The following is a 22,725-nucleotide window of genomic DNA, read 5'->3' on the forward strand; positions in this document are numbered from 1 at the left end:
TCTTTTTTCCAATACAAATGTGCACTTGTTTGGTTTAGTTTTGCTTTGGTAGCTGGAAGATCAAACCCAGGGCCTGACAAATGGCAAAGCAGCACTCTACTGCTCTGGGTATCCTCAGTCCTTCAATGTGTGAAACAGTATCAAGGTAAATAAATGAACTCTGCAACTGTACTTCCTAAGTACCATAGTCTCTGTCCTTTCTTGCATGAGGTTTTAGCATAGAATACAATTAGGCTACAGACCCAGATTTTTGCTGGTTGAAGAGTCTCTTTTCCTCATCTGCAAGACATCCTGCAAGATGTTATATGTGTTTCAAGATGTGAGGGTCTAAATACCACTCTCTCCAGGAAATAAACCCTTTACATGAGACAAGGCATTTAGAAAATACATACTCAGTCGCTGGTGATTCCTGCACAAATGGATAGTAAGTGGGTGCACAGCCTGGGAAGACACATGCTTCTGAGGACTCTGACCATGCCACATTGAGCCCAGCAAACTTAGGGACAAACGGTTTGACATCAGCTGACAACTTGATGCTATCCTGAGGAAGAAAGGAGTGGGGATGGGCTTTAAGGCTCTTGAGATTCTCCAAATGTAGACAAACAAAAAAACAAAAGAAAGGTCCTCCATTCTAAAAGGCCCAGTGTTGATTAAAAAGGTGTAGAACAAAGACAAAAATCTGTCTGGCAACAATATCTCCCTGATGCTTTTGTTTTAATTATTAGAAAAAAAATTAAACACGTGAAAAAGGACAACGAATTAAAGTCGAAGGAAAATCCAACCATATTATATAACAAGAACCACGACTCAGAACGTTTCTGAGGATTTAAACTTGAAGACAGTTACTTTTATTCTTCCATCTTTATACATGAGATGTATATGAAGCCTGGACCTAGTGTAGCCAAAATATACCCAGAGAATGCTCAAAGTTGTTGTTTAAAACACATTGCTGATATTTACTACCATCTAATTTCTCAACCAAAAGCTCCACATAACTTGATCTGTACTTAGTAAACCACAAAGAGCCTTTGAGAGAAAATCATCCCACAGCCATGAGGCCTTGGAACGAAAACAGAGCTTTGTCTTGCGCGACGGAGTACGGGTTATGCTGACAACTTTTATCATCGTGTTTGACCAATTTAGAGTGGATTTCTGAGACGGCCGGCGCGCCATCTAGCGGTCATGCAAGGCGCGGCCGCGGCTCTGAGGGGCCCGAGGCGGTCGCTGGCCTCCGTGGCATCACTTCACTGGCCGAACCGTGGGAGGGTCAAGCCGCCCCACCCCCGAACCTCCGGCCTGGTGGCCCCGCGCGTGTGCCTAGACCTGCAGCCCGCCCCTTACCTCGCCTTCGGGCTCCCGCGGCCGCTCCGACGCCATGGCGGCCACGGAAGAGCCCGCGCCGTGAAACCAGCGGCGCGCCTAACCAACGACTTGGCGTTTCCGCCTTCCGGCGAGGCGGCGCCAGGACGTACGTCACCGAAAGGCGACGGAGGCCGTCTCTGCCGGAAGTGGTCTGCGTCGTGGGCCCGCACGTGGAAGCGTGGTACAACTGCAGCTTTAAGAGGTGGCTTCTGGCAGGCGCTAAGGGTGCGGCTAAGCTCTTCTTACGTGGGCCGGGCCTCTGTGTGACACTGGGTGAGGCCAGGCTCTGAGCGACCTAAGGCAGGCCCTCACTGATGCAGGAGAGGGGGACTCCATGGAAGAAAGAGGCCAGCTGACCTAGTCAATGGGGAGCCTCCAGGAACATCGGTAGTGTGGAAATGCTAGGCAAGGTAGGCTGTCATGTCAGGTGCTTGCAGGCAGATTAAGAAACCCAGAACTCAAGAGTAGTTTAATGCGTTTAGTTATGAGACTTCTGCTGGAGTCGGGACAACAGGAAGCTCAAAACACAACTTCAAAATAAAACTAAGAACACAGAATTGTGGAGAGAGATGGTCAGAAAAAGGTTGCCTGCAATGTGGGGCATTTGGCAAACAGACCTTTGAGTCAATCTGTAGGTTTATTTCAAGCAAGACACCCCGGCAGTGCTTGTGTTCAGGTATGCCCTTATATAGAGGTTTAGTGTATCCCTGTATCCCATACGTGGAAGGCTGTGTCTATGAAGCTTTACTGTGTTCAGTGAGAATCACCCCTAACTAGTCTTATTACAGGCCACCCATTTATACATTTTTTTGTTTTCGGGACAGGGTTTCTCTGTGTAGCCCTGGCTGTCCTGGAACTCACTCTGTAGATCAGGCTGGCCTGGAACTCAGAAATTCGCCTGCCTCTGCCTCCCAAGTGCTGGGATTAAAAGCGTGCGCCACCACTGCCCAGCTACATTTTTCATGGTTATCCACTAATATGTACTTAATTTCTTGGCCCACACACACAAGAAAAAAAGGATGCATATATGTGGTGTCTGAACTTATAACTACTCTCTGAAACCACTAGATTCTTTGTAGACTTGTAGACACCATCAAGTAGAGTTGGGTTTTTCTGTTCAATTGCAGAATTCAAGTTATTTGGGAAATAAACTGGCAACAAGGCTGAAAAATCTACTTTGACTCTAGATTTACTAGCCCCATTAACCCATCATTTGGAGATTAATATTTCGGTTTCAAGTATGTTTTTCCCCCAAGGGTAAAAGTAATCAAGTCAAATTAATTTCAACAATAGTGATATAAATGCAATATACAAACTTTATTTAACAAAACAGGTAAAGTAAAACAGGCATTTATATTAAGAAAAAACTACAAGAAAATTTATTTTTAACAACTTAAAATACCCTACTTGCAGTTGCAGTTAACTGAGCTCTGTTGCTGTGAAGAATACAGCTCATGCACAGGTACGGATGAAAGGTTTGTACATTTTTCAAGTATTCACTGAATACTACCTTATATACACATATACATTAAATTTGAAAAAGATTAGATGATCCCAGCTGTACTTCATTTTTGTTGTTCTTTTGGAAGAGGTCGTCTAAAGAGAAGAATATGCGGTTCTGTGGAAAGGAAATACTTATCATTAATTAAGTTTGTCAAAACAACTAGTCACTATTTGAAGTGTTCAAAATGAATTGTCGATATAATAAACACTAAATGCAGACAAACTCTTATAATAGCACTGCTCCACATTTTAATCTTTGACCTATTTTGGAAAATAGTTTCTACCCACAAAATCATTTCCAGTGAAAAATGTAATCTCTTTGGAAAAAAAGGACAGCTAATTCAAGTCAGCTACTGGATCTCAGGCTAATTCACATAAACAACAACAAAAAACCCCACAAAGCTGATACAGTACACATTATACATACAATTGCCTAGCAAGTACAAAGCTTCAGTCTGAGCACACGAAAAAGGCCGGCCAGAAAGCAAGGTGCTCTGTCCCTGTAATCCCTGCACTTAGCTAAGAAAGGGTTGTTCTAGTCAAACCCGGTCTCTGTAAAAAAATGACCTTAAAAGAAAATTAAACCAGGAGAGTCCACCTAATACTTACCCAGTGTGATAAAGGCCAGCAATCCATAGTTAAGTTCCTCTACTGCTTTTGTAATAGGAAGAAATTTTGGACTCTTAAAAAATATATGTGCCAAGAAAAACTCTAATTTAACAATGCCATTTTTCAAGTATAAAAAGATAGCATAAGCTTCCATATATGTGCAGGATTTAAACACTCAGATTTAAACACTATTTATGCCAAATAAAGTCACTTTTACAGATGGAAAGAGTAACAGTCCTTTCCTTTGTAGCAAAGCTTACCTGGTTCATGGATCATGTAATGGACCCATCCCAGACTCTGTTGGACACCAAGTCTCCTCCACTCCTCCTCAGACATCAGATGAGTTTTGGGTACTTGTTTAGAGAGTTCTCTGGGTAACATGACATGCCTGTTAAAATATTCAGCCAATTAGTGCCATCTTTTCTACCATCATCATTTTATACAGGTACCTTTTGAGATACTTGAAAATTTGAAGGGTTTTGTTCTCAAAACAAACTCAATTCTCTAAAGCAACTCTACGTTACAGTAGTATCTGTATCAGTCTTGGGTATTTCCTATAGCCTATACTTTTGATGACTCATGTTCAATTATTAGGCCAATGTAAGCTGTGCATAAATGAAAGGTATTTTATCTTGTAGGGGTAAATTTCTAGCAGAACACTTGCTATTGAGTAATCTTCCAGGAATAGAACCTCAAAATCTAAGTTGGGCACACTATTATACATTTTACCCTCTCCTATTGCTTCCTTTGGTCATGAAGCAACTCTTGGGTCTACAGGATGTAGGTAGAAAATATTCAAATACTTTAAAGTATACTCAAAGAGCAAGATCCTACTCAAATGAAAAGATATTCTTTCCTGTTAAATAGACTAGTGGTATCAGGATAGCTAGAACAGCAAGGTCAGGTCAAGCCAGAGGCAATTCTAAAAGGGAATTGTTTGCATACAAGAGTAAGGAGCCCAGTCCCAGGATTAGTTGTCACCTCAACCTGGGATTACTACACTTTTAGTAAGTGGGACTGGGGGTGGGGACCAAACTAAGACAGTTAATGTGTTTCCTGTTATTCAATACTAGATCTGTAGTTGTTGTATGTATTCCAGTTTGCTTCATGCTTCAAAATTGAAAGCAAAAATATGCCTTTGGAGCTTTATGTAGACCTTTGGTTACAGAACTTTGGGGAAGCGTGTATTATCAAGCCATTATGAACACAATTTTTCCTTTTCTGTGAAAAACCCATTAATCTTTTTTCTTATTAAGAGTCTAACATATAATTTAATGAACAATTAAGCTAAATCAGTAATGTGTAAGTATTATATAGAAACCTTGGAATCTCATTGAGACTTATCAGCCACATCTACCCCTAACTCGGCTGTTTGTAACCCCCACCCCAATTATGCTTTGGTGCAAGCTGGCCTATATCTTTTTGCCTAAGTTCTCAAGTACTACAATTACAGAACTGGGCACAACAGCCAGCCAGGTGTTTCTTTCTAATGAATTGACCATTAGATTTACAAACGTCTGAACTGGCCAACAGACCATAGAAAGACATTTCTTTAGGCTCCTGCTTGAAACCAACAGCTTCAGTAAACTGCTGGCCTTGATTCAGGGCCAAAACACACACACAATTTTAACATATGCACAAGCATTTTGTCACCACCAAGCATCTCTAAATTTCAGCTTCATTTTACCCTTTCTGGTTTTAAGTTTACAGAAAGTTAGCAACTAACAATTTTTGACTAGTATAAGTCTGAGATGGAGACACAAATTTAGCTCTGGATTTTTGGAATTGGGATAGTGCAGTCCATAATCCACTCTAAGCACCAAACTGTCCATAACATAAGTTTTAAGCTGTGGATTTTAAGTACAAATAATCCCTAAATCAACCCTACTGCATAAGGTTAATGACTACACCCCATCACTGCCATGTGATGCTTGTCTATTTGCTTCACAAACAGTATAGGCATTCAGATAGAAGGGGCCTCAAGTATCTCCTACATAAGTCATGTTAACAGGCTGCACTTCACAATGTACATGATTTTACCTGTATATTATTACAGACCACGTACCTGGAAACCTATTCCCCAAACCCAGTTTTGGTTGGGATACAGAAAGTGCAATGTATGACTCAAGTGCAAATAAATCCTCAATTTAATTTCTGTAAAGATAGGCTCCCAAGCTGGGCATGATGCAGCCAGAGCTCTGTCTACATGGAGAACACCCTCGGGTATAGAGACCCCCCCTCAATAATGCCAAAAAGAAAAGGACTCCCATGATATCAGCAAAGGGGCAATCTACTGTTCCTAAAAACCACCCCTTGCAAAACCACTAGGTTTTAAAATGTATCCAACATACATAGTTCTACTCTATATAAAACATCCTAGATGCACACCCGTGTTATATCACCAGTACACAGTCCTTTTCAAGAGTACCCCTCTAATTCTTCATCTTTTGTAAAGATTGGCCAACTAAGCTCAAGCCAGGTATGGTGACACACTCAGTCTCAGCAACGGCTGAAGCAGAATAGCAAGCTTAAAAAAGCCACTAATGTTTCAAAATAAAACAGTTCTGAGCTCTAGATGCCATTACTAATACAGCAGCGGGTAGTAGACTAGCTCCTACCTTATACTGTAATAAATTACTTCAGACAGACCAGTTAGTTGCTCCCAAACACAATACACACATATACTCCAAGTTTAAAAACTATCTCACTCTGGTAACTAAAGAAATGCATGCGGGGCAGTGGTGGCACACGCCTTTAATCCCAGCACTTGGGAGGCAGAGGCAGGAGGAATTCTGAGTTCGAGGCCAGCCTGGTCTACAAAGTGAGCTCCAGGACAGCCAGGGCTACACAGAAAAACCCTGTCTCGAAAATAACCCCCCCAAAACTCCCCAAAATGCATATAAGCTCATATGCTAAACATTCCCATACAAATAATTATTTGCCTAATTTAGAAGGGCAGTACTTTCAGTTATTTTAGGATAGTCCCAAACTGCGCCCCGGAGTGCTATAACCACCAAATTATTAGGTCAATTATCACACGGTTACCATTGTGAAGTTTGTATTTATTATGTGTTATATAAATTTTTTAGTAAGAAAAAAAAATCCGAGATTTTCCTCCTTAAAAACATTCAAGTTCATAACATTAGTGCATCATAAAACAGCCTGGACAAAGTTTTCTGGCTGTAAAGACTTCTATACTAGCGGCTTGAGAGAATGGGGGTGGGGCGGTGAATCCATTCTCTTAAAAAAGTGTCTTATTCCTCAACAGCACGCTGCATACTAACCTAAAAGGGCAGCAAACAGAAAACAAGGTCACTATTTGCCCGAGGGAGGAACAGGTTTTACCCACCTGGATTTTTTTTACCGTATCCCAGAATGCAACGCTCTAATCCCAACCCAGAACCCAGGGGAGGAAAGGCCTTTGAAACCACACCCCAAGTCAGCAAGGATACAATCAAGTTAACGGTAATCATCCCTTACTTTCCGCAATCCCATTTGCTAATTACATTGACCTAGGTACTACCTTCAGCTCATCTCAAAGTTTAAAACTCAAAACTTCCTCACAAGCCCCAAACGTGCCCAATATACACTAGCAGTTGAAGGTAAGGCACCCACCCCCATCCTTCCCGGGGCAGTCTCCAGTTTTCACTTTGATCTTCACTGAAGCCCCGAGTTATTGCATCTGGAGCCGTTACCCTTCAGACACTCGATAATCGCGTCGAGTGCGTTTCCGGGGACTTCCCCTCCGGGCCGGTCCCAGCCAGTGCGGTTTGCGACCGTGAACTCCCGGCCGAGGCGCTGCCCACCCATCGAATGACTCCCCAGCTCCTGCGAGCCCCGTAACGCTACACAAAGCGTGGCTGCCCAGACAGAACGGAGGCCTCTGAGGGGGCCCGAGCCCCGACCACCGGGTCTGACCTCCCAGCGCGGCCCTCCGCAGGCGCTGCTCACCGGTACTCGTAGTGCTCGTCGAAGTACTTGTCTGAGTAGTAGATCTGCTTGTGAGCCATCGTGCCGGCGCGCGGAGAAACCGGGAGCAGGAATCGGGGCGCAAGGTGCTCCTCGACCAACTAGGGCCAGCGCAACGACTCGAATGAACCAACGACCGCAGGCCCAACGCTCTGGATTTGAATCCGACAGCCCGCCGCCGATTGGACGAAGCCTCCGACCAATCACACTCGGCGCAGACGGGTAACCAATCAGAAGCCTGTTGCGAGATTGCGAGGGCGGGAGTAAGGATTGGCTAGCGAAACAGCGAGGAGCGCCCGGCGATCCCTAGAGATACCGAGAAGGGTGGAGCCGAGTCGTTAAGGCGCTCACAGCGCGTGCGCGGAAGTTTAGTACCGGCCTTGGGGACAGAGCCGTTCTAGCCGTTGGGTGGTGGGAGGACACGAGGTGAGTTATCGCGGGTTTTGGGAGCTGGAACCTCGCCCGCGCAGGAAAGGCGGCTGCGGGTCTCTGTGGTCGGCTGGCGGTGAAGGAGGTGTACTGCAGGTGAAGCAGCCGCCTGTGCTCGTCCTGCCCGGAGTGTGCGAGCCCGCTTGGGGCTGTCTCCGCAGACACGGCCGCTTACCTAGCCCGATGGCCCGGGCTGGGAAAGCCCAGCTGCGGAGAGTTCCGGAGTGTAAGGCGTTCGCCGCCGCCCCTTGTAGCAACGCTAATTACGGTTGGGTGCGAACCGGTCCCAGCTTAAAAAGAAGTGCTCACGTAGAAGAAAGCTGCAGGGTGTTAAGTAGAGGTTTGCTGAAGCAAATTACAAATAATCATTTTCTACAGCGAGCATTTTTCTTTTCGTTTTCTGCGATTTGTTAGTTGCAGTGCAATGCGGAGCTCAACGAGCCCATGCCACCGCCCCGTGAATTGCTCTGGCGTTGGGATTACGCCCTCGGCAGCTGGGCGTACCTACCGCACCTTTAATCCCTGCTCTCCAAGGCCAGGCCAACACCCCTCCCACTTCCTCGCTTTTGGATTTTCGAGACGGGTTTTCTCGGTAGCCCTGACTGTCCTGGAACTTGCTCTGTATGCCAGGCTGTCCTCTAACTCACCAGTGGATCCCCCTGCCTCTGCCTCCCGATTGCTGGGATTCAAAGTGAATGCGCCACCACCGCCCAGCTTCAGCTTAATATCAAATAACAACTGGTAGGAAAATAAAGTGTGACCCCTGTCCAAAATAACACGGAAGTCAGCACAATAGGTAGCTGTGTTATTGCAACTTTCTTATGCAGTTGGGTAATCAGGTGCCTGTTGTCATTTTAAAGGCAGGTTTCCTAACTTAGCCCCTCAGTTAAAGAACACTAGATCTTCTGACTTATTGCACAACTTAAGTTACTTATAGCACTAAAATATAAAGGTCCTAATTGCCTACCAACGTTATCACGTGAGATGGCAGGTGGGATTAAAATTTCAACATATAGCCGGGCTGTGGTGGTGCACGCCTTTAATCCTAGCACTTGGGAGGTAGAGGCAGGCGGATTTCTGAGTTCGAGGCCAGCCTGGTCTACAGAGTTCCAGAACTGCCAGGGCTACGCAAGAGAGAGAAACCCTGTCTTGAAAAAAACAAATCCAATAAATAAATAAGATCTTTACTATCTAAGCAATGGTTCTCAACCTTCCTAATGCTACAGCCCTTTGATGCAATTCCTCATGCTGTGGTGATCCTCAACCTTATAATTATTTTGTTGCTACTTCATTATAATTTTGCTGTTAGGAATTGTAAATATCTGATATGCAGCCCCTGTGGAAGGGTAGCCGATTGAGAACAGCTGATTTAGAAGTGCCCTGCTTTCCCAAGTCTCTATTGCTAGCATCCTTTAGATGGCCCACCATAATGTACATTTGCGTACACACTGTTCTCTGCACTATTTACTCTCCATGCAATGAACATAGCATATTTATTTTGTTTATTATCCATGTCTAGAGCACAGTAGAGTCCTGTGCATGGTGAATACTCAGTAATGCTTTTTTTAAAAAAGAAAACTGAACTTTAAACCTTCAACATAAGAATCTCTTCCTAAGTAGGCACAGACCAAAGATCGATGTACTGTGATGGGAAAGATGTGAATAGGCTGTTCAAGGAGTTAAAGAGATCTTTATTCCTAGATAAATAATCTGGGAAAGAAAATCTTCATAGGGGATATATTTTGAAAGAAAGTAGCCAGGCATAATGGCTCACCCTCTTATCCCATAGGTTAGGAGGCTAAGACAGGAGGACAGCAGAGTTCAAGGTCTCTCTGGGTTAAGCAGTACCAGTCAGCTAATGCTACATAATGAGACTGTGTTCTCCAGAAACAAATGAGGTACTTTCCAAATATAGAGGAGTGCAATCCATTCCGCTGTACCATTTACTCAGGCTTAGGAATTAACCTTTGGCCAGTCATGTTTCATCCATTCCCTCCCTCATACCTTCCCCCCCCCCCCCATTTCCTTTTGGAACAGTTTCACTGTATATAGTCCAGGTTGGCCTTGAACTCTTATCATTATCACTTTTTTGGAATGATATGCTAAAATCATATGCCAAATTGTATGCTAAAAATCAGGGATTGTAAATGTATGTTTAACAACTTCACTGTGTAATTTGCCACATAAGTACTCTAAAGCAAAAATATTCTTTTTTTTAAGGTTTTAAGCAAAAACTATTCTAATAGATACAGAAAAATAATAAAATTCACATATATATATAATTCACACTCAGTAAGTCTACCTACCAGGCACTGATTAATACTACTCAGAAATTAGAAGAAAGGGGAAAGTTTAACTGGGAAGAGTATCCAGAGAGAATAATATTAACATAATTCTTACAAAGAAACATTAGAAGTAGTCCCTTAAGGTTTTTATGTTAGCTTTGTCTACAGCAGGAAGTTCAACTAGCCATTTTAGATAGTGTATCCTTAGACAATCCCAGGAGCCTCTTCCTGTGTACCTGTGTCCTTGATACCCACCACAGTAACAGATCCCTGAAAGAAGTTACAATTTTACAAACTAGGCAGCAAAAAAACGTGCCCTTGAAGAGTTACATGCAGGTGTTACTGCCTTTTCCCCTTAGAATAAGTCTAAGTGACATGTGAGGCTAATCCTAGGAGGCATAGCCGCTTCTGCTCTCTCCAGGAATGCTTGCTTTCATCCGGAAGACACAAAGGGAAGACACCAGCTGCCTTGAACACAGTACAAACAGAAAAATGAAGCAATGGCAGGCCTGTGAGTTCAAATATCCAACACTCATGTGCGGCCAGCATGCACAGCTGTAACCCCTGCATCATGGAGGGGAAGAGCAGAGGCAGGAGGATTGCTGAGGTTTGTTGGCCTCCAGTCTAGTACTAGGTTCACAGACCCTGTCTCAAGGGAGTAAGGCCAAGACTAATAGAACACGACACTCGCATTCTCCTTCCACTCCCACGGGACACCACTAACACTTTTAGGCTAGGAAGGTGGCTCAGTACAGAGATAACCTGAGTCCAGCCCAGAGGACACAAACGGTGAGAGGAGATAATTGCCCCCCCAAAGCTGTCCTCTGTCCTTCCCTCATGCCATAGCACATGTCCTGTCCAGATAGATAGACAGATAGATAGATAGATATAGAAAAGGAATTAAAGTTCTTTCTCTGTGCCGCTGTTAACAGTAACAGTAGTTCTTTATCTTTTGTTTATTAGCATGTGTTAGATGCTAATAACATTAGATGTGTTAGATCAACTCATTGTCAGTAAGTTCACTGCTGTTGCCTATTGGTGTGTGGATTTATTTTTTATTATTTTATTTTATTTTATTTTATTTTATTTTTTTGAGACAGGGTTTCTCTGTATAGCCCTGGCTGTCTTGGAACTTACTCTGTAGACCAGGCTGGCCTCGAACTCAGAAATCTGTCTTCCTCTGCCTCCCAAGTGCCAGAATTAAAGGCATGCACCACCACTGCCCAGCATGGATTATTAATCGTACAAAATGATAGGCTTCATCATGTTTTCTTACCTGTGTATTAAGCTTGTTACTTGCTTATATTTACTAAAAAATAATAAAAACTAAAAAACAACTGCCCTACAATCTTGAAACACTTGACAAGATGTAATTTTAAAATAAAATAAACATTGGGTTTTCTTTAGATAAATTCATGCCATCTAACATCAAACTGACTCGTTTGCCTTTGTACTTTCCTCTTCTCTGTCTGTATTGCTCTCATAAAACGAATTGTCATGTTTTCTCTCCTTTTTTAGTATTCAGACCAACCTTGCTTAAAGATATATTTACTTTGGTGCTATATCAGTTAATAGCTCAAAAGTTATTATTTATTTATTTTTTTGGTTTTGTGAGCTCTCTGTAGATTAGACCCACCTGTCTGCCTCCCCAGAGCTGTGATTAAAGGTGTGTGTCATCACTCCTGGCTTAGCTCAACAGTTTAAATGATCTAATCCCTCTAAAAGCTCCAGAGTTTAAGACATACTATAGATCTCATCACACCTCTGAATCTACCTGGTTATGTGTCCAAAGGCCTCTAAATGAAGCATGAAGATAGGAAAGAAGGCTAAAATTACTTTTTATTGCCACCTAGCCAGCTACCTCTGATGACTCCCAGAAGACACAGTGCTCTTTCCTACTGAGCCGTCTTCCAGGGCTAGGGAGGAGCTTTGTAGAAAACAGAGCTCTGAGGCTGGAGAGATAGCTCAGCGGTTAAGAGCATTGGCTGCTCTTCCGAAGTTCAAATCCCAGCAACCACATGGTAGCTCACAACCATATGTAATGAGATCTGATGCCTTCTGGTGTGTCTGAATACAGCTACAGTGTACAGATATAATACTAAATAAATCTTTAAAAAAACTAGAAATCTGGTTTATAGTAAACACTGTCAGAATACTGAAGGGAACTTCACAGAAGCTGCAAATGACCCACGGCCAACACAGAGCACCTCCCATATGTCTACTTTATTTTTTTTTTTTTTTTTAGATTTATTTGGGCTGGAAAGATGGCTCAGTGGTTAAGAGCACATGGACTGTTCTTCCAGAGGTCCTGAGTTCAATTCCCAGAAACCACATGGTGGCTCACAACCATCTATAAAGGGATCCGATGCCCTCTTCTGGTGCATCTGAAGACAGCAACAGCAACAGCAACAGTGTACTCACATACATAAAATAAAAACATCTTAAAAAAAAAAAAAAAAAAAAAAGATTTAGCCGGGCGGCAGTGGCACATGCCCATATTCCCAGCACTCTGGGAGGCAGAGGCAGGCGGATTTCTGAGTCCTAGGCCAGCCTGGTCTACAGAGTGAGTTCCAGGACAGCCAGGGCTATACAGAGAAACCTGCCCCCCCCCAAAAAAAATTATTTATTATATGTTAGTATAATGTAGCTTTCCTCAGACACTCCAGAAGAGGGCATCAGCTCTTGTCACAGATGGTTGTGAGCCACCATGTGGTTGCTGGGATTTCAATTCAGGACCTTCAGAAGAGCAGTCAGTGCTCTTAACCACTGAGCCATCTCTCCAGCCCATATGTCCACTTTAAAACTAGAAAAGCATTAGGATGCCTGTTGTTGCCATGTGCAAATATGATCACATCATGTGTGTTGTGATGTGAAAAAGATTTTGACACCACTGCAGACATAGCAACAGTGAGACCTTTGTGGAGAAAAGCAGTGGTTAATTCCAGGGGTCAACTTGACTGGGCTTGGGTATGCCTGTGAGGGATTTTCCCAGAGGGTTAACTGGGCAAGGCCTGCTATGAACATGGGTAAATGTACCATGGGTACCTTGAGTCTCATTTCATTTCTATGAGAAAAAATAAGGAATGCTAGCCAAATGGGGGCATGGTTTGCCAGGGTAATGTACACAGATGCTAGTAATATAGTATGGACCCTATAAAAATCAATATGGTACTTCCTAAAAACCTAAAAATAGAGCTGGTCTATGATCCTGCTGACTCCTGCTGGCTATATACCTGAAGGGCTAATTTAGCATATTAGCACATGGCAGAGACACCAGCACGTTCCTTTTTTGTTGTTGTTGTTGTTGTTGTTGGTGGTGGTGGTGGTGGTGGTGGTGGTGGTTTTTCGAGACAGGGTTTCTCTGTGTAGCCCTGGCTGTCCATGAACTCACTCTGTAGACCAGGCTGGCCTCGAATTCATAAATCTGCATGCCTCTGTCTCCCAAGTGCTGGGATTACAGGCGTGCGCCACCATGCATTCCTGTGGCACCATTCCCAACAGATATGGAATCAGACTACACGTCTGTCATATACAAGTGTGTGTATCTTGATTAATTTATAAGTAATGAAATATCATTTAGAACTAGATGGAACTAGAGACCAGTACATTAAGTGAAGTAGACTCTTCTAAGATGCATGCCCATGTGTTCTCTTAGGTGAACTCTAGATATCTCTAAAAGGTATGTGCACATATGATATGAAGGTAGATAGGAAACTACTTGGGGGAGGAGGAAGACTTAGGGGAACAAAATAATAATGGGGAACTAAGGAGCAAAGTTCACTCCACACACTGACAATGCCAAAATGAAACCCATTAATTTGCATACTGAAATAATTTTCTGGCAAGGCAGTGGTGGCACATGCCTTTAATTCCAGCACTTGGGAGTCAGAGGCAGGTTGATTTCTGAGTTCAAGGCCAGCCTGGTCTACAGAGTGAGTTCCAGGAAAGCCAGGACTACACAGAGAAACCCTGTCTCAAAATAAAAAAAACAAAAACAAAAACAAAAACAAAACAAAACAAAAAACCCAAAAAAACAATAAAAAACCCAAGCTATTTTCTGAAAAGGTACTTCCCAAAGGGTTATAGAGGTGCACACTTGTAATCCTAACACCCTGCAGCTGAAGAAGGAAGTAGATAGCTAATGAATAGCTATGAAAGGGACTAAAGCTACCCCAGGATGATTTAACCCTGGATCAGCAACATTACAACTCTGCACAATCACCAGTCATCCGTTAGCCCAGTAAGACTTGTAGACTCTTCAACATCGGCACCATTTTTTTTTTCTGTCTGAGAGCTTGGGTGAGTGTGTGTGGTGGGAGTGGGTGTGGGGAGGGACAGGAGATTGACCCCAGGGCCTGGTATGGGCCAGGCAAGTACACTGAGTTCCTGGTCCTGATTCTGGTAGATGTTCAGGGAAAATAATTTACACACATCCCCACCCGTGGTTTCATAGGGTTTATCTGGATCTCATCACATTGTCATAAGCAGCTGTACCTAGAAATGTCTGTCTTCATAACTGTCACTTTGTTCTGGAGCCAGAGGAAAAATGATAAAACTAACGGTGTATTATCACCATTTCTGGTTGTCTTGGAGACTAGGTGCCAGGAGCTGGGTACGCAAAGTAGAAAGCATCCATTAATTTAGGATTGGAGGGTACCACAGCACCTGACAGCAGCCTTGAAAAGAGGAAGATTACCAAGTAATGCTGCTTGCTATCTGCCTGCTTGCCTTCACTCTCAATGCCTGGCCCATCTACCCTCCTGCTGAGACATCTCTTCCCCGGTAATTAGAAGTTACCACTTCCAACACAGGCCAAAGATCAGCAGCTCTCTAGGAATTCCTCAGGACTCCAGCACCAGATTAGCACTGCTGAAATATCCATTCCCAGCTGGGCAGTGGTTGCACATGCCTTTCCTCCTAGCAGAGGCAGGCACGATCTACAGAGCAAGCTCCAGGACAGTCAGGGCTACACATAGAAACCTTGTCTTGAAACATCCCCCTCCCCCTATAAAAAGATTCCCAGTTTAATGTACAGAACAGCTACTGGCCTTTCTACCAGGAGATAGGACATCTATCGTCGGACTATCCAGACTACAGCCTCTATGTTTTTCTGATAAATTCCGTATAAATTAAAATTTTTTTAAGTGGTTTAGGGATGGAGAGATGGCTCAGTGCTTAAGAGCTCTTGCAGAGGACCTAGACTTGATTTCTAGTACTCACAGCACATAAAAAATAAATTATTAAAAAAGCAACCCAAACATGGGTACATCTTGACATGTGACTTGCTGATTGGATTGCTATCTCTGATCTTGCTTATGGATGCAGGATCACTATGTCTTTCCAAGTTGTCTCTTCTGTGTCTCGGAGGCTTAGCACTTTTAGCTGGCCTGAAACATGGGATCTTCTTGCCTGAGACTCTCAGGTGCTGGGTATTATAGGCATTAATCACCGTACCTGGTTATTTTGTTATTATAGAGGGAAGGGTTTGAGCTGACTCATGGCTCCAGGGTACAGTCCCACGGTGGGGAAGGCAGGGCAGCAGGAGCTGAAGGCAGCGGGCACACTGCAGCCACAGTCAGAAAGCAGGGGGGAGGGGACAAAGGGGAGAATGAACCTTGGAGTTTGGCTGCATCTCTTTTTATTCACAACACAGGATGGGTCTGCCCACCTCAACTTGTCTAGATTATTAATCTAGATAATATTTCATGGACATGTTCAGAGTTTTCTCTCCACGGTGAACTTAGGTCCAACCAAGGTGCCCATCAGGGTTATCCAATGATTCTGCTGAAGTCTAGCCTTGTTTGTATGTATCTTTGTTTGTTTGTTTTAAAGACAGGGTGTCACTGTGTAGCTTTGACCAGCTACATACAACTCACAATGTAGACCCGTTAGCCTTGAATAAATAGAGATCTACCGTCTTTTGCCTTCTGAGTGCTAGGATTAAAGGTGTGTGCTACCATACCTAGTTCTAGCTTTCTCCAAGGTTTTTTGGGGGGGTTTGTTTTGTTTTTTTTCCAAGACAGGGGTTTCTCTGTGTAGCCCCGGCTGTCCTGAAACTCACTCGGTAGACCAGGCTGTCCTTGAACTCAGAAATCCGCCTGCCTCTGCCTCCCAGGGCTGGGATTAAAGGTGTGCGCCACCACTGCCCGGCCCTAGTTCCAGCTTTCTCTTTTCATACCATGAACCCAATGCCCATTTCACTTTAACTTTAGACTCAAAAGGATTGTAATGTTTTTTTTTTTTAAAGATTTATTTATTTATTATATATAAGTCCACTGTAGCTATCTATTTTCAGATACCAAAAGAACTCGCATCAGTTCTCATTATGGATGGTTGTGAGCTACTATGTGGTTGCTGGGATTTGAACTCAGGACCTTCAGAACAGCAGCCAGTTCTGAACTGCTGAGCTGTCTCTCCAGCCCCTGTAATGGCTTTTTAAATATTACCTGCGCCGATTGAAGTGTTAGAAATGAACAGTGAAGTGATCCGTCCTTCAGAGGTACACACAAACAAATCAAAACCAGCTCTGCAAGGCAAATCTTTTTTGTAAAGATTTGCTAGAACCCAAATGAGAGTAGCAAGCACACAGGGGCCAACAAGTCTCCTGTTTTTACCCCTGATGTTGGTGGTGACTGAGATTTACCCCATTGGCGGGAGAATGGCGTCCAATCTGACACATCCTGTAACCTAACTAACTTCCATTAGAAAGGGTCTTCTAAGACAGTGTTTCCCCACCTTCCTAATGAGGCAACCCTTAATACAATCTTCATGTTGTGGTGAGCCCAATCATATATTTACTTTTTGTAGCTGCTAATTTTGCTACTCTGATGAATCGAATTGTAAATATCTGCTATGCAGGACATCTGATATGGGACCCCGGTGAAATAGTCCATGGACCCCGAGGGGGTTGTGACCCACAGGTTGAGAACAGCTGTTTTAAAGCTTCCAGTACAATTTATTACATCGGGGGTGCCTGGGATCCCATAGTCCCCTCTGGTACCTCTAATTAATTATATCTGTCTTTTGTCTGGGTTTAAGTTGGACTATTGATCTGATGGTTTCCTCCCAGAGTTATACAGTCCTCCATCTAAAACAGGTACTTCCCAAAACTTGATTCTTACAAAGTAGCAACTTTACATCTCTAAGACTAAGACACACCCTAACCTGATGATTGATAAGGCTCTGAGCTGGCAGAGCAGGAAACAACTTGGTTCTATAATCCTCCCCTTCTCCCTTTCAGTTTTAAAAAGAACAAGATAAGAACCTAGAAAAACCTGTTTTTGTTTGGAGTTCGGTTGGATTTTTACTTTATTTGGGGAGAGGAGAACGAAGGCAGTTCGGTAACTGCAAGGCCACAACTGCCAGTTTAAAACAACCATAAAGATGGAAAATATTGGGCTGGAGACAAGGCTCAGTGGTTAAGAGCATTGACCACTCTTCCAGAGGTCCTGAGTTTAATTCCCAGCAACCATATGGTGGCTTACTACCATCTGTAATGGTGTCCGATGCCTTCTTCTAGTGAGTCTGAAGACAATAACTACAGTGTACTCATATGCATAAAATAAAGTAAATAAATCTTTTTAAAAAGATGTAAAATATTAGTTATTGGCCTTTTAGGCTTATTTACATAGACTCCTTTAAAATTGTATGTAGAGGTAGACACTGTGGTGCACACTTTTAATCCCAACATTGGGAGGTGGGTAAATTCTGTGGAGTTTGAGGCCTGCCTGGTCTACAAGTTTCAGGCTAGTCAAGGGAGGGCTATATAGTGTCTCAAGGGGGAAAAACAACAACAACAACAACAAAAGAACAGCAGAGAGACAGAGATGGGAACAGCAGACAGGAGTGGCAGAGGTAACCTTAATTTTCTCAAGGCCTCAATTAGCCTGTCTTTTGTTATTGGATTTGGTTTTTTCGAGACAGGGTTTCTCTGTATAGCCCTGGCTGTCCTGGAACTCACTCGGTAGACCAGGCTGGCCTCGAACTCAGAAATCTGCCTGCCTCTGTCTCCCAGAGTGCTGGGATTACAGGCGTGCACCACCACCGTCTGGCCTGTCTTTCATTATTTTAGAATGAGATTTACTCCAATCCTTGGCTGTGTACAATTGCAGGGAGTCTAACTGACTGCCCTATAGGGCCAAATAAGAAATGAAGTGTTTCCAGAGTGAAGGAGGCATCCCTCTCACCTGCTCATAGTCTTTAAGAAATAATCAGATAGCCTGGCAGTGGTGGCACACGCCTTTAATCCCAGCACTTGGGAGACAAGAGATAGGGGGATTTCTGAATTCCAGACAGCCAGATCAGACAGCCAGATCTACAGAATGAGTTCCTGGACAGCCAGGGTTACACATAGAGAAACCCCGTCTCAAAAAAACCAAAAAAAAAAAAAAAAAAAAAGAAAGAAAGAAAAAGAAAAAGAAAAAAAAAGAAAAAGAGAAAATGAAAGAAACAAAGAAACAAAGAAAGAAAAAGAAAAGAATCAGATGGGTTAGGGTATTCTGCATTCCTGTCATGCTCCCAGATGACCTGGGTAAATCTGAGTATAGCTTGTATAAGGGTTAGAAATACTGGTTTGAATTCCAACCCTTGTGGGTTAACTCCTCTTCCAGATAAGGTTTTTGAGGCAGGTAAGCGTAGAAGACAGACCGTTTAGTATGCTGGGACCCCACTTAGTATTGGGTTATGCACTCCTGGTAACAATGCACTTTGCAGCCTTGTTCCTTCTGCATGTCCTATTCACACACCCACCTCTACAAACAATGCTCCCAGCCATGTCAGAAACCCTCAATCCGCACCTGTTCGGCTTGGGCTATGGGCATCCCTATCTCTGAACAAGGGCCTAAGTTTCTCTCCTGTTTGCCTTCCTGCTCAGATGGGAAGGTGCCCTGCAACATGGAAGCCCAGGAGTTGCACACCTCTGAGGTGGAACAGTGTCCCAGTGAGAGCGCATCCTGACATGGGGTCCTGGGAACCACAGAGCTCAGAGAGGAAGCCACCTCTGCAGCAGAGGCTTCGCAGCTCCCAGGGGAGGGGATCCCCAGCAGAGCTGGGGGGCCTCAGCTCTGCTCTAGTTCTTCAATTTTTGTCATTGCTTCTTGGCTTCTGATATCAATCAAGCAACGAATCTCATAAGAGATGAACTGGGCAGGTCAGGGTGTGGAGGGGTGACTCCAGGGGTGGCGGCCTTTGCTCTCAAGAGAACACAGCAGTTCACCTAATGTTAGCATAATCTGGGTGGGTCCTACTGAGGGCCTGGAGAGGAATTTTGTAGCAGTTACTGACACTGGGAGTTAGAGAGGCCTGGGGGAGGGCATCTGATCTCTTTATAGATGATTCTGAGCCACCATAAGGTTGCTGGGATTTGAACTCTTGAGCAGTTAGTGCTCTTAACAGCTGAGCTATCTCTCCAGCCCCTGACCTGGATCTTGACATAGAGATTTTCAAGGCATAGTGGCCTTGAAAAGCCTTGACCCAGGCGCAGTAGGGCACACCTTTAATCCCAGGAGGCTGAGGCAAGGAGCGTTCAAGGTCAGCCAGGACAAAGCAAGTCCCACCTTTAATCTGGGACACACCTGCAGGAGGCCTCCCTAAGGACTTTGGAAGAAGGAAGAGGTGCAGTTCTTCGCCTGCTCGCACTTACTTGCCAGCGCGTCTGTTGCAACCTATTTACTGAAGACCAGTGGAAACAACTAGCCTCGGACTGAGCAACTACTAGATCCTTGGACTTCCCATCCACAGCTGACCATTGTTGGGGAGTTGGACTACAGACTACATCATTACAATAAGTTCCCTTAATATATAGAGACATTCCATAAATTCTGAGACTCTAGAGAACTCCACCTAATACAGTTACTCAAGTGTACTCCCAAAGTATCTGGGTATGAAGAATAGAGGGGACAATCTGACCTGAATTGGTTTGGGGGTGCATGCTCTGTAATGCAAAATGGTGTCCTCCAGTAACCTTTTTTTTTTTTAATCTTTATTTTTTGTTTTTTCGAGACAGGGTTTCTCTGTGTAGCCCTGGCTGTCCTGGAACTCACTCTGTAGACCAGGCTGGCCTCAAACTCAGAAATCTGCCTGCCTCTGCCTCCCTGAGTGCTGGGATTAAAGGCGTGCGCCACCACTGCCTGGCTTATTTGTATTTTTTTTTAATTCTTTCTTTTTTTGTTTTTTTCGAGACAGGGTTTCACTGTGTAGCCCTGGCTGTTCTGGAACTCACTCTGTAGACCAGGCTGGCCTCCAACTCAAATCCAGCTGCTTCTGCCTCCTGAGTGCTGGGCTTAAAGTCGTGTGCCACCACTGACTGCCCAGCTCTCTAGTAATGTTTTAAGGAGAAGCCCGTATTTGCTGTCTTACGCCTAAGCATACTTGGGTATGCATTGTGGGTAGCGACATGAACAGTAAGGAACAATTGAAATACGTGGCCCAATCTAGCTTTCAAAATACAGAAGGACCTCAATTACCTGCCTTAGTAGCCAGGCTTTCTGTGCTGGCTCCTCCCTTAGTAACCAACTCCTCTGTGCTGGCTCCGCCCCTTAGTTACCAGCTCTCTGTGTTGTCTAGTTTTATGTCAACGTGACACAAACTAGCGTTTAGAGGGGAATCCCACATGAGAAATCTCCATAAAATGATGCTGTAGACAAGCCTGTAAGGCATTTTCTAAATTAGTGATTGGTGTGGGAGGTTCCACCCCATTGTGGGTGATGCCCTTCCCTGGCCTAGTGGAGTTGGATTCCAAGGGAAGCAGACCTCTTCAGAGGCCATGAGGAGAGAGCCAGCCAGCAGCTCTTGCCTTCCGGCTTCTGCGCAGTTTGAGTTTCTGCTCCGATTCCTTTGAAATGGTTGACTGTGATGTGGAAGAGTCAGCCAAATAAACCCTTTTCTTCCAAAGTAGTGTTTGGTTCTGGTGTTTCATCACAAAAACCAAAACCCTAAGACATTCTCCTTCTCTTGAATCCCTTAAAAGGAATCCCTGAACAAGAGGTCCTGAGTTCAATTCCCAGCAACCACAGGCGGCTCACAATCATCTGTAATGGGATCCGATGCTCTCTTTTGGTGTGTCTGAAGATAGCTACATTGTACTCATATATTCATATACATTAAATAAATCTTTAAAAAAAAAGCTAGGCCCCTTAAGAACTTTCAGTCCTGTGGTCCACTGTGGTGGGAAGCAAGGCTCCTTCCCAGTAACAGTGCTTCTCTGTGATGAAGCTTAATCTGTGGCTTCCCCTTTAAGAAATACAGAGATGAGCCTGGCTGAGGAGCTGACAGGCTCCTGACCTTCAGTAGCTAGAGAGCAGAGTTTTCTGAGAACACAAAGTTTTAGCATACAAAGTGACCAAGCTGTTCTGACCTTTCTGACCAAGACAAGACAAAATAAAAGCAACAGTTCTCTGAATTCCCCTCCTGCTACTGGGTCCTGGGGATGGCCACAAACTGTCGACAGTCTTACTGCAAAAGTCCCTCTTGACCTGTAAATTTAAAAATATATTACTCATAGTAATCCACCCCTCTTCCAAATAGGGTATAAAAGATGTATGCTTTCTGTGTTTGGGGTGGACTCTGCCTGTGTGGCTGCGTGGGTACCTGGATGTCTGCTTTCTGTGTTCAGGGTGACTCTCCCTGCGAGGATGAGTGACCCCATGTATGTGAAACAATAAACCTCATGCTCTTGCATCAATCTTTCTGTCAAGCCGTGTGCTGAGGGGTTGCACGCCTGAGCTCAGACCCTGCGGGGTCTGTTGAATTACAGCACTGTCAGTCTTGACAGTGAATCCTCCTATAACCCTTTCACTTTGTTTTGAGGAAAATGTCTTTTGTAAATCTGTGTGTGTCGTGGCCATAGCTCTGCCCTTCTGTGGCTGGCCGAGGGGTAGCCATCCACACCCAGCGGGGCTCCCTCTAGAGTTCACAACTTGTAACCTCATCGTGAGCCTGGCCACTGCTGTGGTAAGTTAAGGAGTCAGGGGCAAAATAAACCCTGGAGGTTCAAAAAGGAGAGGAGTGAGGTATGTCAGAATCGGCAGGGCTCTTCTCACAACAGGGCTCCAGGAGGAGCGCCCCAAGATCAACTGACAGTTTAAAAAGAGAAGCGAGGGTGGGGGTGGGGGTGGGGGCTGGGCGTGAAGACAGAACAGCTGAGGCAGTCCAGCATCCGTCTCAGGTGGCTGTGATGGGCCACATAGAAGGGGAAGCTATCTCCCAAGTAAGGTCAATTTGTATGGAATTTCTCAGACTGAAAACCAACATAGTGAGAGAGTTTCAGACCTAGAACAATGGGGCCGTGTTCCAGCTCCAGCAAGCAGCAGAACTCAGAGGCTTTGGCTATGTGGCTCTCTCTGTCTTTAGAGTCAAGGGGCTAAGGTCATAAAATGCTGATTGGTGGGATACTGGAGAGGGAACCTGGGGTAAAGAAAAGGTTTATGCAAAAGAAAAGGTTGGGTTTTAGTCTGCAAGGAAGAACTATCATGGGTTCTGATATGATAGGTATCATATCAGAGTTTTCAGCTTGCATCCATCACCCACCACTCCCAAACACCCCTTCCTCAGAACTGCCAACCAAGCTGAG

The 22,725-nt window shown here is 44.2% G+C and overlaps 2 protein-coding genes and 1 non-coding gene across 4 annotated transcripts in view; all 3 read right to left on the bottom strand.

Moving 5' to 3' along the window:
* Secisbp2 (SECIS binding protein 2) overlaps nt 1–1,443 on the bottom strand; it is a 32,465-nt gene extending 31,022 nt beyond the window's left edge. For both annotated transcript variants that reach the window (XM_052157158.1, XM_052157157.1), the window contains exons 1-2: nt 1,342–1,443; nt 393–541 (exon numbers count right to left, since the gene is read on the bottom strand). In XM_052157158.1, coding sequence (XP_052013118.1) covers nt 393–541; nt 1,342–1,377 — 185 coding nt within the window. In that variant the 5' untranslated portion in view covers nt 1,378–1,443. The remainder of the gene's footprint in view (nt 1–392; nt 542–1,341) is intronic.
* Nucleotides 1,444–2,660: 1,217 nt separating this feature from the next.
* Cks2 (CDC28 protein kinase regulatory subunit 2) lies at nt 2,661–7,603 on the bottom strand. The gene is made up of 3 exons (XM_052157142.1): nt 7,426–7,603; nt 3,735–3,862; nt 2,661–2,980 (listed from the first exon to the last, which is right to left on the bottom strand). Exons 1-3 carry the CDS (start codon nt 7,482–7,484, stop codon nt 2,928–2,930), a joined length of 240 nt encoding a protein of 79 aa, XP_052013102.1. The 5' UTR covers nt 7,485–7,603; the 3' UTR covers nt 2,661–2,927.
* Nucleotides 4,949–5,085, bottom strand: LOC127665359 (small nucleolar RNA SNORA2/SNORA34 family). The gene has a single exon (XR_007973401.1). It is a non-coding gene; the product is annotated as a small nucleolar RNA SNORA2/SNORA34 family (small nucleolar RNA).
* Nucleotides 7,604–22,725: the final 15,122 nt, after the last annotated feature.

The sequence above is a fragment of the Apodemus sylvaticus genome, chromosome 14 (genome assembly GCF_947179515.1).
Source record: "Apodemus sylvaticus chromosome 14, mApoSyl1.1, whole genome shotgun sequence".
In the NCBI taxonomy this organism is placed as follows: Eukaryota; Metazoa; Chordata; class Mammalia; order Rodentia; family Muridae; genus Apodemus; species Apodemus sylvaticus.

Excerpts from the sequence above, each read along its gene's own strand:
- Cks2 (XM_052157142.1), bottom strand. The coding sequence starts at position 7,484 with ATGGCTCACAAGCAGATCTACTACTCAGACAAGTACTTCGACGAGCAC. Across the intron at positions 3,863-7,425 it reads GACGAGCACTACGAGTACCG|GCATGTCATGTTACCCAGAG; the intron begins GTGAGCAGCGCC and ends ATATTTTAACAG. Across the intron at positions 2,981-3,734 it reads TTACATGATCCATGAACCAG|AACCGCATATTCTTCTCTTT; the intron begins GTAAGCTTTGCT and ends TCCTTTCCACAG.